General features: G+C 37.2%; 1 protein-coding gene across 1 annotated transcript in view; it reads left to right on the forward strand.

The window, feature by feature from the left end:
* Positions 1 to 18,013, forward strand: part of Maob (monoamine oxidase B) — a 175,231-nt gene that overhangs the window by 125,442 nt on the left and 31,776 nt on the right. The window contains exons 4-5 of the mRNA XM_004645314.2: positions 7,384 to 7,488; positions 8,493 to 8,584. Coding sequence (XP_004645371.1) covers positions 7,384 to 7,488; positions 8,493 to 8,584 — 197 coding nt within the window. The remainder of the gene's footprint in view (positions 1 to 7,383; positions 7,489 to 8,492; positions 8,585 to 18,013) is intronic.

The raw sequence follows: 18,013 nt of genomic DNA on the forward strand, positions 1-18,013 counted from the left end.
GATCACAAATGGGCATCTCAACAGATGAGGCAAAATGTTTGTTCAAGGAGAATTTGTAGTATTTCTGCCCTATTCCATGGGAAAGGCTAAGTTTCTTTTCTCTCAAACTGAAAATATAGACAAGAAGCAAAGCTTTGGTCCTCCAAATTAGCTTGTGGCCTAAGCATAGCCCACACTTATGGCAATAAAAATGATTGAGTTATAGATAGGCAGGTAGCCTCTCTTGGGTCACCATGACTACGCAGGCAAGGTTCTTGCTGAACATCAGAGGAAACATCCTGAGAGAAAGAAATCACATTTCAGGAAGTAGATCTAAGGAGGACCAGGCCACCTGTTCCTATCTCTCCTGAGGCCAGCACCAGTAATACTATGGCAAAGGAGCTTCTCAAATGTGAGAGAAACTGTTATGTGGGACCTTGGCCTCCAGAATAAGGGTCAGGATTGGGGCATGAGGAGCATTGAAGTTGCAATCAGCAATGCCTATACCAGCAAGCCAGCTTGTTTCTGTTCAGTGAAGATTCCAAAAGACAAAATTCAGATTTTTTTTATTGAATCCAGGGGTGCTCTAGCACTGACCTACATCTCCATCCCTTTCTTTTACTTATTTTTTATTTTTTTAATTTGAGACAGAATCTCAATGAGCTGCTCAGGCTGGCCTTGAAGTTAGGCCTTGAATTTATAGTACTCCTATCTCATTTTCCTGAGTAGCCAGGATATCAAGTTTTCTTCAGCACTCCTGGTTGAGTTTGGATAATTTTCCTGACCCTCATGAGCAAGGCCCCATGAGGACTGATTTGGTTACTGGTTCCTGTAAGTTTGCTTCAAAAAGCCAGGAATCAATATTCATATGGGAATCTTAGATTCCAGGAATGTATCCAAGGGAAATTAATCAATATATGGACATAGATTTATAAATAAAAAGTGATTTTATATGACACATTTCATTTACCATGATCACAATACAATCAGGGACATCCATTTAGTGTGCACATCCTGTGTGCCACTATAATCTCAGTTTGTTCCTACCATCCACTTATGCCGTGATAAGTGTCATGATTCTGATTGTGAAGGTGAGAGAAGAGGCTGGAGTGTGGCTCAATGGTAGAGCACTTGTCTAGCACAATCAAGGCTCCCCAGGGTTTTACCTCCAATACTACAAAATAAAGAAATAAAGTTAAAATTTAAAAATAACAGAGCTGAAGCTTACAAATGTGGGGTGGTTTCCCTGTAGTCATACAGCTACCATGTTTTAGAATCCATTCCAGTCAGTTCTGTTGGCCTCTTCAAAGCCACCTGGCACCCCTTCTCATGAGATTCTATTCCAGGGCCCTCAAGCATTTCAATTCCTAAAATGTGTCAGAATCCTAAGTAGCCTTAGGTAATGTGGCTTTATCTATATTTGCCATATTAGAAGCTGAAAGGGGGGATCTTCAACATACTTATTAACCCACTTAAAATAACCCTTGTAATCCTATTACAATTTGACAAAATATTTTTTTATGGAAAAAAGTAGTTTCTAAAAAAAAAACCTGAATGATTGGAATTTACTTAAACTTTTTTCTACCTCTTATTCATATCTGGCTCAATTAAAGGTAACTGAATTCTTCTATCTGCTTTGACATTCCACATACTGCAATATGTTCTTTTGGTGAAAATATATGACAAAAATTTTCCCTCGTGTGGATGGGTTTCAAGCCACAGGTTTAAAGACCACTGGCCTAAGCAAAGTATGCTGAGCAAAGGTTAACGAATGGCATGGTACATGTTTAGAATATTAAATCAATTAAAAACTAGCAGGATAACTTTTGTGTGTACCGCAGGGCCTGCAGTGTGAGTTACATAAAACAAATGAAAAGATGATTGATACATGTTGAAGTGTGAATCGCCAGGATGGATTTGGCTTTGTAAGATTATAAATGCTTACCTTTTATATGTTTCTTAATCAGCAAGAATTTCTTCAATCAATAAAATATACATGCCTGCCCAAGGTTCCCGAAAGCTTGAAGATCTGAGATTGTTTATGAGTTCTATAATAGTTCTTGCCCGTATTTATCAGCAGCTTTCCCTGATCTTATACAAGAATACTTGCTTTTACAGATCTAGCTTATGAGCTAAGCCATTATCTGCTTGGATGTAGAAACTGGGGACTATTAGTAAATTAGTACACAAAGGGTAGAGTGTTCCCTTCTTCATCATCATAATGCTCTTCACGTGTCATTTGGCTTCCATTTACTCACACAGATACCTTCATGGTAATCATTTTTTGTTTGGGTTTGGGAGTTCCAGACACACCCACTTTTCTAAGAGTGTTCCTAATCAGAAACTTTTTGAGAGCTGGCCTCTGATGCCAAGTGCCCAGCTCCCAAGGCTACTGTAACTGAGTGGGGCTCCACATGCAGGTCTCAGTTTCTCAGGTGGTTCTGTCCTCCACTTGTACATGTCCTCTACCCTTTCCCAGGCCAAGCTCATGAAGCAGGCTAGAAGTCTCCCTTTCTGAAACAGTCATTCATTGTGTCGCCAGAAGCTGCTACAGCTATTAGGCTGGACCTTGGCAGTGACTCAGCAGGTCTCAGCTAACCAAATCTTCTGGGGACACATTCTTATTCAAGTCATCATCATATTCTATTTTATTTTTACATGTTTTTAATTCATGCAGTTTGCCATCATCTTGGGATCCTCATCATTTCTGATGGAGGCACTGTGTTTGTGAAAACAAACATACTACCCTAAATAATTGAATTGGTTGGCTGACTACTTATTTCTTCCCCTCCATCTTCATCCTTATGGTGTTTCAAACAAAAATGCTCTGTTATTCCCATTTCAGGGATGGATATTCAACCTGCTTGTGCTTTTATCTCTTTTCAAGCCTCTTTACCTGTGGGCACAATGCCACCTGAGGAATCCAGGGAGACAACTCTGTATGCCAGTCATAGATACACACTGCTCTTGTTGGATTTCAATGTCCATCCCACAAACCTTTTTTTTTTTTTTTTTTTTTTTTTGGTGCCGGGGATCAAACTCACAATCTTGTGCTTGTCAAGCAGGTGCTTATGCATTGAGCTATCTCCCTGGCCCACCACAAACCCTTTGTACAAGAACATGTGTGTGAAAGGCAGAGAAGGGGAGCAGGAATTGATGCTGCCCTGCTGGTGGAGATTGCAGAGGCCAGGGTGGCTCTGTGCTCAGTAGACTTAAAAGCACCAAGGCAAACAACAGCATAAAAAAATCAAAGTACAGGGGCTGGTGAAATGGCTCAGTGGTCTAAAGCACCTACTTGGAACAAGCGTGGTAAAGCACAGGGACCGCGGTTTGATCCTCCAGCACCACATGCCAGCCAGCCGCTCCCCCTGGTGGGCTGAGCTGGCCACACACACACACACACACACACACACACACACAAAATAAATGTTAAAAAAAAAATCAAAGTACAAAAGTTCAATTTTGAAGAGCGGGCCAAATAGCTCAGCAGATTAAAGCTCCTGCAAGCAGGTGCAGGGGCCAGGGGTTCGATCCCCTGGCCTGCCATGCCTGCCCCACCCTCAGGGCATGCTGAGAGGGCAATTGAGACTAGGCATGGTAGCGTGCCCCTGTAATCCCAGCCCTTGGGAGGCTGTAAACAGGAGGATCACTAGGAGTCTGATCTCATAATGAGATCCTGAGCACGCTGTAGACTTTTCTCTAAAATACAAAATAAAGTTCAATTTTGAAATCAAGATACCATGTGTCAAATAGATATGAAGTTCAAGATAATGCAACATCAAACATGTATTGGGAACCCACTATGTGCCAGGAATCTCTGATCTCAGGCCCAAGCATAGAAAGATTATAATTACAGCAGTAGCAGTTACATAATAACAACACTGAGTATTCATCATATGGCTTAGATGTATCAACTCACTTCATCTTCTCAGTATATTTTTAAAGTGATTTCTATTGTCACATTTTACATTTGAGTTAACTGAAGCAGAGTGGAAGAGGCATGGTATGACTCCACAGCCACAGTCCTTAAGCTTGGGGTCTTACCAAGTCAGTTGAATGCTTAAGAGAAAAATATTTGAGTTTCTCTAGAAAAGAAGTAATTCTGAAAGCTGATTGTCTCTTTTATTTTAGCCATTTATTTATTTATTAATTTGGTACAAGATCTTGCTACACAGCTCAGACTTGTAGTGATCCTCCTATCTCAGCCTCCCAGCACTGGAATTACAGGAGTTCACCAGCACACCTGGTTTTGGTGGCCAACACGGCATGTGGTACCGGAGATTGAACCTGGGTCTTTGTGCTTGCCAGGCAGGAGCTTAGACTGCTGAGCTATCTGCGCAGCTCCAAAATGATTGTCTTTTTCAAAATTTGAATCAACTAAAGAATTTCTTTTACTTAATACATATTGCTACCATAGTAATTTCAACTTTACTAATTTCTTTGAAGTATTAATAAATGTATCAACAACAACAAAAAATGTGATACCAGAAATATAGCTGTCATCTTCAAGGAACTTACTATAGTTCAAAATCAGAGGTGAAAGATGGGTATTCCATTACCATTTAAATATTGTAGCTGCATGAATTCAATAAAATAATCCGTTATAGTCCAGTAGTCCATAATAGTAATGGGTTATCCATAGGATTGACAATGTCAGAAGTTGTTAACTTGAGCCCTTTATAGTTCAGCATATTAATAGGGCTTTACTTTTCATACCTTGTTTTTATACTTTTCTGCTGGATGGTTAAGACCAAGATAAAGCAAGGCCTATACAGGCCAGGGAGATAGCTCAGTGGAATAAGTACTTCCCTGGCAAGCACAAGGGCCTGAGTTCAATCTCTGGTTCCACAAAAAAGAAAAAAAAAACCTATATAATAAGAAATGTAACTTTTGTATCTGACAAGGTCAGTTAAATCCCCTCAGGATTTAACCTGAAACACTGTACAGCAGTTTGTAGACCTTTTGTCAGTGTCAGCCACGTGGATGAGTCACAGCCATTGCTTAATCAATTTGCTCTCTGTGAAAACCTGAGAGAATGTTTTCTCTCTAGGTGACTCTCCTTAGGTGCATTATACATCTACATAGACAATGATATGCAATCTATTAATTATTGTAACTGTCCTACTAACTTGTTTTGAAACTGTCTCATTGCTCTTTGTTTCTCAGTAAAATTAATTTAAAAAACAAAATCAGAAGTGAAGATATTAAATACCAACTCATTAACAAGAGAGGTATATTTAATTATGATCAAAATTTCCTGTCCACTTAGTAAGTGTCCAGTTAGTTGCCCTTTTTCAAGGAAGAGATTCTGAAGTTTGAGTTGTTTGGTCAGCAATAGTATCCCAACCTTCAAACAACAAAGAATGATTCAAGGATTGGACAAATGACAGGAGATGTAACTCTAATCAGCTCTTCCTTTGATATCCTGAGTCCAAATGTTATCTTTCTGATTACCAACTACATGGACCATAAATTTCATTTTTTGGTTTAGGATGACTTGAAGATGAAGTCATATTTTCTTCCAACTTTGACTAGCACTTACAATATTAAAATTGTAAGAATTTTGTTTGCAATTCTTTTATTTTTTAAAAGAATAAGGGAAAAGATAATAAACCTCATAGTCTACATAGGATGTCTAATCTGTTCTTAGCACTTGTCAGTTCTTTCCTGTTACTAACAACCATGTACTGTACTGTGAAATACCCAGTATGTCCTACCCAAAGCCTGTCAAAGCTACATGCTAATTTGAACTGCTAATGCTCCTAAAATTCTAATATAATGTTTTATATATCCCTTCCATTAATTTCTTTTCCTAGCCAGAGGGAACTTTTCGTAGCTTTCTGCTTTTATTTTACTGAGCTCCAGCAACCCTAATTGATGCAATACTTCTGTCTCCTTGGGAAAGCTTTCTGGGTCTCACTTTTCAGATTATTTCTGCAATTAGTTTTTCATCCACTTCTAATTTGTAAAATTTTTATAGTTGTAATTTTTGATTCTTTACATACATAAGTGTTCCTGATTCCAAAGTATTTATACTAGCATTGTTGGCAAATGAGATGACTTTTGGTTACTCCACTTTTTTATTTTTTAAAGAGAATACAAAATGGTAAAAGAAAAAGAAAAAGAAAACCTTGAGAAACAATACAGAATTTCCCTAAATAAAATAATAGGAATTTGACAATGGCTGATGTATTACATAATACTGTCTTAAAATTAGTTGTTTAGATTACCAGATATAAACATGCAAACCTGGAGAAAGAAAATACTTAAGCATTAGCTGCTCCTTTCAATAGACCAGCAAAAATTTATTTTTAAAAATTTTTTTTATTCATTTATGTGTGTGTGTGTGTGTGTGTGTGTGTGTGTGTGTGGCCAGCTCAGCCCACCAGGGGGTGGGGCTGGCATGTGGTGCTGGGGGATTTAACCGTGGTCCCTGTGCTTTGCTAAGTTTGTTCTAAGTAGGTGCTTTAGACCACTGAGCCATCTCACCAGCCCCTAGACCAGCAAAAATTTAGTGTTTCAGTTTTAATATTTAAATCTTTGATCCATTTTGACAAACGTTTTGTGCATGGTGATAGATATGGGTCTATTTTAAACCTTTGTCCTGTGGAAAGCCATTGATCCTCCTGGGGTTTTTTTGCCAGTACCATGCTGATTTTATCACAGTAACTTTGTCATATAATTTCAAGTCAGGGATTGTGATGTCTCCTGCCTTTTCTTTGTTGCCCAGGATTGTTTTTGCTATTCTAGGTCACTTTTGGTTCCAGATGAACTTTAGGAATGTTTTCTCTGGATCTATGAGATATACTAATGGTATTTTAATTGGGATTGCATTGAATCTGTATAACATTTCTGGGAGTATGACCATTTTCAAAATGTTTGTTCTTCCTATCTAGGTAGGAGCAAGGAATATCTCCATGTTCTTTTTTATTTATTTTCTTTTTTATTTATCTTTCCGTTGTCTGAAATCCTCTTCTGTCTCTTTTTTCAGAGCACTGCAATTTTCATTTATAAATCTTTTACTTCTTTTGTGAGATTGATTCCTAAGTATTTCTTTCTCTTTTTTTTATGTTATTGTGAAATGTGTTGGTGATCCCACTTTTATTCTGACATTTAAATTTTATGTGGTAAGTATTCTGGTTTCAGAGTGAAACTTATCTGGTTTCAGAAATAAATGTTTGGTGTGACCTCAAACATTTGGTTAACAAAGGATTTTGTTCAAAATCTGCATACTAAATCTTAAAAATGACTCTAAGGATACAAGGAGCCAAAATAATCTTGAATGTTTGTCCCATATTGCTAACTCATGCCATTTTGCTTGTAGATATGTTCCAACTTGGCAGGTTTAATTACATTTGTAGTTTAGTCAGTGCTTCCTCTTAAAAATATCTTTTATCTTCATAGGGCAAATCATACCCCTTCAGGGGCCCATTCCCTCCTGTATGGAATCCAATTACCTACTTAGATCATAACAACCTTTGGAGGACAATGGATGATATGGGGCAAGAGGTAAATCTTCCTAAAGTGTCTTTGACTATATTGATGTTTTTCATAATAAGTTTAATCCTATAAAGAAAGAAAGAAGGTGCTGAGTGCATAGCAGCAATCAGTAAAAGTCTGTGAGACAAATGGACAAATAAACCTGTTTCTGACTTCTAAAGAAATGAGGTGTCAAACAGACTGCTATTATAAATACTGGTGAGTGGGGAGAAGTCTGTGTATCACTCAGTCTTCCTGGGGTGATGATTCTAATTTCGAAACTCTTTTAGGACACAACACCACAAGGCATCTGGCTCTTTGATTCTCCACCATATCCAAACCTACAGCCCACATATGCAAATTTTAAGTGAAAACTTCTTCTTAGAAGTGACTTGATTCAGCTGTTTAATTATTGTTAAAAGACAAATCTGTGAATATTCTGTGTGAAATAGTAACTTTAGTAAAGTCTTCCATCCTGATCCATGGTTTTACTTTCTGTAGTTTCAGCTACCCAATGTCAGTAGCAGTTTTAAAATGCTAAATGGAAAATTAGAGAAATGAGTGGATAGATAACTTTAGTTACATAACTTTTATTATAATATATCTAAATTCTGTTTTGTTATTGTCATTAATTTCTTGTGCTCAATTTTTGAATTAAACTTTATTGTAGGTATCTATGTATGGGAAAAACAGTATGCATGTAGAGTTTGGCACCTTCGATATTTTGAGGCATTTACTTGGGATCTTGGATGGATTAGGGAGAACTCCTGCAATCCATATTTGAAAATAGCCATTTACCACACACCTCCATTTATTGTACAGGAAATGGTAATATAAATGAAATAAGGGTTGAGTGGTATAGATCTGTAACAGCAAAGCTATGCAGACAACGTTGTTTATGAGGTGAAAGATATTATGGGGGAATTTGAAAACACATTTTTTCTTTAAGTTAGAGAATTTCAAATAATTCTAGGATGGTTATTGAAGATGGAAATTGCCTTTGTCTTTCTCCTTTGATCTTCATGTGCATGTAGATCCCCAGTGATGCCCCATGGAAGGCCCCCCTTGCAGAAGAGTGGGACAACATGACCATGAGGGAGCTTCTGAACAAGCTCTGCTGGACTAAGTAAGACTCACTATGGGGCATTGGCATTTACTGTGACCAACTTTTAGGTTTATATAGCAGTAGCATTCATCAGGGATGGGACAGGTAGTGCTCTGTGGCTTAAATCACATCACCGGCAAAGTGAAATGTTGAATAGTGTTGAACTAGGTGCCACTCTAAAGATAGCTATGCATCCAACTTATTTCTTTGGAAGAGGTTCACATCACAAAGATGGTATTGTTACCAGCCCCTCAGGTTCATATGTTCAGGTCCACTGCTCACTGCTGCCTGAGTCAAAGGAGGCCATTTACTTTGGTGAAAAGGAGAAAGTCTTTATTCAAAGCTAGCTCTAAGGAGATAGAGGGACTTCATTTGGCTCAAATCTCCATCTCCCTATGTACAGATGTGCAAGGCTGTCTTATAGCAAAGAACAGAGAAGAAAGTGAATGCAATGAGATCATATACAGCCCCAAGCTTGCTTCATCTCACCTATACCTCGACATTCTGCATCAGCATTTGCCTATTCTGTTTATGTAGGTAGCAGGGGGTAGAGGGGGTTGGTTATGCCCTTAGCTTGAGGAAGTTTGGAAAAGCAAATCTCATAGTGCCAGCATCTGCATATTTAGTCCATTCATCTGGGCTAAGGAGAGGAGATGGACTTATGCTCTAGACCTAAGGAAGTCTGGAGAAGCCACTTGTCTCTAAAGGAACAAATTTAACCTTTAAAGTTCCATTTTTGTCATGTTGGTTTCAGTATTACCCCAAAGTCCTCAGAACAGACCAGAATGTGCTACCTTCTTTCTTTAGAGCACTGTAAAGGCCATCTTCAGAAAGATCTCATTTCTCAAGTTGTCACTGAGGGATATTTTGTACTCCTCTCTGTTGGTCAATTGCAAAGATGATAATTTTATGAATTTGGGACACGTTTTTTGATGTTGTACAGCTCTTTTAAGGATTTGAACAGGAACTTCTTGGTAATTCACACCTCTACTGCTGATCTTTAATGAAAAACATATGGTGTTGAAATCAAGCATTTATGAGTCAAACATGAAATTCTTGTTAGTGGCCCTGGAACCCATATTCAAATTGTGGAGGCCTTTTAGACAGATGACATGAAGAGCTCTCTGCTTTTGGATAGCAGGGAAAGTGGAAAGTATTGGGGGGTTCCATTTCAATCACATGGTGAGTTTGTGGTCTATAAAAAAGAGAAAAATGGAAGGTAAATACAAAGAAACTGACCATTTATGCTAAATAACAGTAGTTGAAGCCAGGTGTGGTGGTGCACTCCTGCATTCTCAGTATGCTGGTAGAGTAAGGCAGGAGGATCCGAAGTTTAAGCCCAGCCTAGACACTAGCAATTTAGCATAATCCTGTCTCAAATTTTAAAACAATTTTTAAAAATGTTATTGTATTTTATTATGAAGGCTAAAAACAAAAACAAATAGCATAAACTACACAAATAGGGAAACATACAATATGTGTGTTATAGATTTTCAAAACAAGAATACCTAATTAGCAATGGTAATTATATTGTCTATTGTTATCATCATATCTTTTGCTCAGATTAACAGATATAGTTATGCAAGATTGGACAAATAATTGAATATTACCACTTGCTTTCAAGAAACCTTAATTTTTTTCTTGTCTTTATTTCACATTTTAAAAAAAAATTTATTTTAAAGAGAACATAGTAATAATTGATAAGACATTAGAAACAGTACACAGGGGGGCCAGGGGGATGGCTCAGCAGAATAAGCAGAATAAGCGCTTGCCTGGGAAGTACAAGGGCCTGAGTTCAATCCCCAGTTCTGCCACAAAAAAAACAAGGAAGGAGAGAGAGAGAGAGAGAGAGAGAGAGAGAGAGAGAGAGAAAGAAAGAAAGAAAGAAAGAAAGAAAGAAAGAAAGAAAGAAAGAAAAATGGTACACATTTCAAAGACCAAGATAAGAAGTATTCAAGCATGGTTTTTGTGTTGCACATTGCTGTCCTCAGTGTGGTTGCTTAGATAGCAGATATCAGCAGTTAGTCAAAGTGAAAATTCTACACATTAATTTTTATTTCAAAAAAACTGATGGAAATTATTAGTACAATCATCTAATCCATCCTGTATATATACTTGCATGGTTTTCCCCCTTCCTTTTTCTCATTTTTTCTCCTTTCTTTCATCTTCATTATTTAGTCCTTAAGTTCAATTTCTTTCCATTTTACTATATCTATTAGACCTTTAAGATTTTATTTCTTCTTTCAGGTTCTTACACTAGGGAGACAATACAATATTTATACATACGAGTCTGATTTATTTCACTTATGAGTACAGTCTCTAGTTGCATCCATTTACTTATACAGGCTTCTAGTTTGTCTTTCTTTGTAGCTGAGTGATGCTCCATTGTTAAGATAGTTTTTTAAAGAAACCTGGGGATGTAGCTCAGTGTGAAGGTCCTGGGTTCAATTCTTAGTACCACAAAAATGAAAACGAAACACAATAGTTGCAAATATGTTTGGTTCTGGGATTGACATCATCATTCTGCAGGCATTGGAAGACAAGTAGGACACTGATAATTAGCCATGAAAGCATTTTTTAGGAATATCTGGGAGTCGGGGAGATAGCTCAGTAGAATAAGTGCTGGCCTGGCAAGTACAAGTGCCTGAGTTCAATCCCCAGTTCCACCAAAAAAAAAAAAAAAAAAAAAAGAGGAATATCTATATCTGTAGTGAGGAACTAACCAAAAGATGTACAATTACATACTTCTTGATATAAAAATTCAGCTTCTAAAACTGTAACTTAAAATTCAGCTTTTGAAAGAGAATAAAAAGAAGGGTTGCAGCATAAAGTGAGAGAGAAAGGGAGAAGGCCGTTTTCAAGCAACACTTTTACAAGTAAAAATAAAAAGTACCAGTAGCAAAAGATTGGCTAAGTGAATTGCAGGCCATCAAAGCAATGGAATACTCTAGAATCGTTTAAATTCATGTTGTAGAGGAATATTTAGTGACTTGGGAAATAACAACATTAAGCACATTGGAAAAAAGACAAGCTATCATGAAATACATATAGTGGGACACACAATTTCATTCCTAAAAATAAAGCCACTTTCTATGCACTGCAAAAGCAATGACAATCCATTAAAATGTTTCTAACATTTAACATTACAATCCAAGTATTTATGTTAAATAATTTAGAAACATTAAATCATTAATTCTTCATCAAACATTATATTTCATAGTTGCAGAATACTCCATGAAAAGTGAATGTCATAGTATTATTTGTCCATTATCATTCTTTTGGACATTGTGGTTGCTTCTGCTTTTTCATTGTTATCATTATTCTGGTATAAAACTGTAAGTAACATCACCATATTTCTCCTGTCTCCAGCCATCGAAAGCAACCCATTCTGGAGTAGTAAAATCGTTTTACGTTATGAAATCAATGCTTATTATTAATTACATCCTTTTAAATCTTATGTAATGTTATTTACCACTTCTTACAGGAATGTACTTTGTAGTGTAACTTATTGTGATTGTAATTAAATTGCATTTGTTTATAATTCTATACATTAGTTTCTCAAACTATAATGAATATATAATTATCTGCATTTGTTTTATGAGTTGTATTATGAAAAGCTTTCAATGAATTTAGTGGAATTTTCTCCTGAAGTAGCCTCTAACCTCCCAGAAAATAGGCCCAATTATATTCAGGATCATAGAGATCGGAGATTTTTCTATCGCAGCCTTTGGTCTCCTTCTCCACTAATAAACACTTTACATTATTCACTGACTAAATAAAGCATTTTAAGATTCTAGAAGTATGTTAACAAAAGGCAATTTTTAAAGCAAGATATATGTAGGTTATTTTTTTCATTTTAAAGGAAGTCATGCCCAGAATATCCAAACTATTGTGATTCAAACTAAAAAACAACTATACATTTGCAAACAAATGTTGATCATCTTTTCAGTTATTGTCATTTTATAAAATGCTCTGGAAATGTGATTATAAGTATGTTAATATTTTTAGGAAACCTATACCTAGGAAAACACACATCAATAGAAACTAGTAATTATCTTTTGAAGAAATACCATATTTCCCCAAAGTAAGACTGGGTCTTATATTAATTTTTGCCCCAAAAGACTCAGTAGGGCTTGTTTTCAAGAAATGCTTGATTTTGCATGTACAAGAATCTATATTTATTTATGTAAAAAATCTACATTAATTCAAATACAGTCATGTTGTCTTCAGAAACATTGTGATAACTGAAAACCACAAATTCCAGATTGAATTCCTTGCAACTCCATTCCTGTAAACCATTGGCACCTATCTCTCATGTCCAGCAATAGAGCTCTCCTTAAATGATCACTTCTTATCCATATAGGTTGCTTGTAGTGCATTGGCAACACAGCTGTCAGTGATTTTATCCCATGAATTCTTCATCTAAGACATGACCTATTAGAGGCGCGACTTCACAGAGTTGGGTTTTTTTTTGTTTTGTTTTTTAGGGAAGGGTCTACAGGGTGCTCAGGGTCTCACTACTAGATCAGACTTGTAGTGATCCACCTGTTTTACAACCTCCCAAGAGCTGGGATTACAGGCGTGCACCACCACGCCCAGTCTCAATTGCTGTCTCAGCGTGCCCCAGGGGCAGGGCTGGCATGGCAGGCCAGGAGATCGAGCCCCTGGCCCCTGCATCTGCTTGCAGGCACTTTAATCCACTGAGCTATTTGGCAGGCCCCACAAAGTTTCTATTAAATCAAGTTCTAACTGAAGACTTACGAGACAGGAATGGTAACAAAAATGATATTGGCTAAGAATTATGGTCCAATCAAGTGAAAAAAATTTTTCAGGCACCAAAATTCAGAAAATGTTTCTTTATTTCACATGAATTCATTAAGTATGTCCATTACTGCACATGACATATTGAGTTATGAAGAGTCACATTAAAATTAAGACTCAGGACATATGAGAACTTGTACTGTAACGTCATGTACCTCGGTAGTGTCCCAAATTTTCTGATCAAGAAGATTATGGGGCCAAAGAGGAAAGTGATCGATGACATAGAGTGGGCCTAAGGAGAGTCACATGGGGAGAAGATACTCTCTCAGGCTTTCACAGAGAGCACATTGGCCAAGCATTGGCCGTGACTCATCCACATGGCTGCACTGATAAAGGTTCTACAATCTGAGGTACAGGATCTCAGGACAAATCCTGAGGGCATTTCACTGACCTTCTCAGACCAAAAAGCTACAACTCTTGTTGCATAGGTCCTGCTTTACCTTGGTCTTAACCATCCAGCAGAAAAGTATGAAGACGAAATTATAAGAAATAAAGCCATGCTGTTAAGTTGAGCTGTGGGGGACTCAGGTCAATAATTTCTGACATTGCCAGTTAAACAGAAGACCCAATGCTATTATGGGCTACTGGACTCTTTTACAATATTTTGCTGAGTTTGCACACCTATAATATTCAATAACGGAACTTAGAAAAAATGGGGTATACAGATGAATGTCCATTTTGTATCTGTGTATTCAAAGTGGTTGGGATAGATATATAGTTACATTCTGTTAATGAATAGAATGATTTGTTCTAATGGTGTTTGTAAATAGGATCACAAGTCCGCATCTTGTACAGCAATTAACCACTAAGAAGAATATATGCAGTGTATTATTTGTTGAAAAATAAAAAATAAAAATAAATAAATAAATAAATAAATAAAATAAAATTATAAAAAAAAGAGTCACATTAGACACAGCCACATCCATTTGTTATCAAGTGTGAATGTGATTTGTGTGTTGTGTTTATACTCCAATTGGTCATTCAGCAATGAATCTGGAGTTCATCTGTTTGCATGTCAGCCAAAGCACCCACTTGAGTATTTACAAATACTTAATTATAATTTATACTATCTTTAAGTAGTAATGTTATTTGTATTTAATTATATATTAGTGTCACTATTTTATAATTCAATATGTCAATCATGTGCTGAAATGCACATACTAAATGCATCCATCTGGTTGATGATCTTAACTGGGGCTTATTTTATGAGCATTCTTATAAATCATGGTATGGCTTATTTTCCAGTTAGATCTTATATTTAGGGAAATACTGTATGAAGTATACTTGTATAGGTCAGCTTTTTGTCGTTGTGACCAAATACCTAACATATACAGCATAAGGGAGATTTTTGACTAACAGTTTGGAGGGTGCAGTACATGGTGGGCTGGCTCCAGCCACTGTATCTGACACCATGACTAAAGGCTGTGGGAGAGGAAATCTGGCTACCTCATGACATCTAAAGAGCAGAGAATAGGGTGAGAGCCATAGAAGAATTCAACTAATGAATTCATTAGTGTATTAGTCCATTAATACTCTTATGATCCAGTCACCTTTCTAGGCCTTGCTTCCAAGCATGGCCACATTGTGGATCAAACCTTCAATACGCGATGAGCCTTTGGGAAAGGCTTCATATTTAAACCAAAATAACAATACTCATCCTCTTATACTTTTATATTATGAATTTTACAAATTTTGTCTAATGTGCACACATTTTAGGTAGAAAAAAATTTCCATTTATCTTTTAAAATGTCAGCTGTGGAGATAGCTCAGTGGCATAAGCACCTGCTTCACAAATGCAAGGTCCTGAGTTTGATCACTGGTACAAAAAAAAAGATATCAGTTATTTAGGACCAGCAAGATAGCTCAGTGGTCTAAAGCACCTGCTTAGGCAATCTTAGGCAGATGCAGGGGACCATGGTTCAATCCTCAGCACCACATGCTACACCAGCCCCACCCTCAGGGTGGGCTGAGCTGGCCCAAAAAAAAAACCAAACAAACAAACAAAACTCGTAGTAGCTTTTAAAATGTCAATAGGACAAAAATACAAAAATATTATTGCATTATATTTCTTGACTTTCCATCTCTAAAATATTGTTCAGCTTGCTTCTTTTCATGCTGAAGCTCCCAGAGTCAATGAAATGAATATTAGGATTGGATAAACCCTCCAGATAGAATTAAAGCTCCCCTTACCCATTGTTTCATTTTTGTGATTTTCAGGTATCCCTGGTCAATCTCCATCTGAATTTTTGTCATAACTCTTTTAAGAGAAGATTATGTTCACATAATTTTATTATAGCATTTGCTAAAATTGTTGTATTTATTATTAGCTATTGTTAATCTTTTATTGTGCCTAATTTATAAATTAAATTTGATCTTATGTGTATATTAAAAAAACATAGTATGAGTATCAGAATCCATGGGAGGTCCTGGAATATATTTCCTGTGGATTGGGGGACAATTGTACTTTCTGTATGGTTGGGCTACATCTCCAGCCCTTTTTCATTTTGAGATAGGATCTCATAAGATTGCACTGGATGGGGTGGACCATACAGTCTTTTGTCTCAGGCTCTCAGAAATACTGGGTTTACAGTTGGGGACCACCATGCATGGATGGTATAACTGTACTGTAAGATGGCTCTTCACTTCAAACTTTGATTATTTCTTTGCCATCAAACTGACAGCAATGACAACTAGAATCTCAACAATATTTTTATGTTTAATATTGGCTATCTGGCTGAGCCCACATTACATTTTGGTTACTGTGCTTGTTATCTCACTCCCCAAATTTAACTATGAAATAAAGAACAAAAGAAATAAGATGTTGGGAAACAGAAAAAATAGATCTATCACCCTGATGTAATATTTTTCAACCAATGTCTGGATAGTTGCTTTAGGGAGATACCACAAATTGCCTCTGAAATGGTCATGTCTTCAGTTATCATGGGAAATCTTACAAAACTAATTCAAAGTAACTTCAATGTAAATGTGACACCATTTTGCAGCCTGTAAAGAAGGCATCCATTAGAAAAGTGCTGTTGGTTTGCAAGGCCTGAGGACATTTATGATGACTTGTTTCTGTGTTAGGAAAGGTCCTGCTAACATTCAGGGTCAAGATACACTAGGATAATGAGATGTCTTTTGGTGAGTATTTGCACTAGCAAGGTTGTCAGTTGACTAATGATAAAGCATTTTGAGCTTTGAGTAAGATATGTTCTAGTTTGAAGTTGTACCATTGTTAACTGTGTACTATTGAACTCTGACATTCAATTCACTGGCTTGGGAACTGGAGAAAAATAATGGCTATTTTTATAGGATTATTACAATGGTCAAAGAAGATAATAAGTTTAAAGACCATGGAGTATAGAAAAAATTCAACAAATGGAAGATGGTAGCACTTATCCTACCCATTGTTATCATTACCACGGAGAAAATTCTGCCTTAAGTTTAACTAGACTAACAACATGCAAACTTTACATCAAAGTAAAAAGGGAAATCGACCTTTATTAAAAATATCCTAGTGGGCTGGTGAGATGGCTCAGTGGTCTAAAGCACCTACTTAGAACAAGCTAAGCTAAGCAAAACACAGGGACTACGGTTCAATCCCCAGCACCACATGCCAGCCAGCCGGCCCCCTGGTGGGCTGAGCTGGCCACACACACACACACCCGCAATAAATAAATAAATAATTCTTTAAAACAAAAAAATCCTAGAAGGGACGGTGAGACAGCTCAGAGAACTAAGGGTCTTCTTAGGCAAGCCCAGGGACTGGGGTTTGATCCCCAGAACCACATGGTGCACCAGCCCTGTCCCCGGGCACACTGAGCTGGCCACAGAGACCTGGCGTGGTGGCACACGCCTGCAATCCCAGTGCTGGGGAAGCTGAAAATAGGAGGATCACTACAACTCTGAGCTGTGTAGTGGAACCATGTACACATTAATATGGGAAATTTTAGGGTATTCTATGTATTATTGAAGTCTTGGGATTGTGGAAAATTGTTCACTTTCTGGTGTGTTTCTTCATAGGATATGATCTTTAGCCATTTACCTTTTAAGACATAAGCAAAAACTCACGCATTTATGCTTAATTCATTAATTTTCTCCTTATTTGTCCGTTAGACTTATCTTCTCTTAGGAAGTGAAACGACAATAGATTGTGACTAATTTTGTCCTTGGTACAGCACTGTAATGGTTGATACACTCTGCAAACTTGTGAAGTTTAGAAGTTTAAGGGCTTAGCAGGGGACCAGGGTCCTTACTTTGTTAACATCCTCATTAAGTGGAACAGGAGGGAATAGAAACTGTGTGAGTGTTTACAATAGAAGGGAGGAAAAGAGGCTTGGTTTCCTACTTTTTGCTCTGGTTGCTTTTGCTGTTGTCTACCACCTTGAACTGTTGTCCTGTGCCATGCCACCCTGCTTTGGAGCCAGTTGAGTATGCATTGAAAACCTCCACAAACTGTGAGCTAAATAAAATTTTTCCTTCCTTAACTTTGGGTGTTAGGTATTTTGTCTCAGCAAGAGAAAAGTAATCGGGCTGGAGAGATGGCTCAGTGGTCTAAAGCACCTACTTAGAACAAGCTTAGCAAAAGCATCAGGGACCGCGGTTCAATCCCCCAGCACCACATGCCAG

This window comes from Octodon degus, unplaced genomic scaffold (assembly GCF_000260255.1).
Source record: "Octodon degus isolate 3935 unplaced genomic scaffold, OctDeg1.0 scaffold00223, whole genome shotgun sequence".
Classification (NCBI taxonomy): Eukaryota; Metazoa; Chordata; class Mammalia; order Rodentia; family Octodontidae; genus Octodon; species Octodon degus.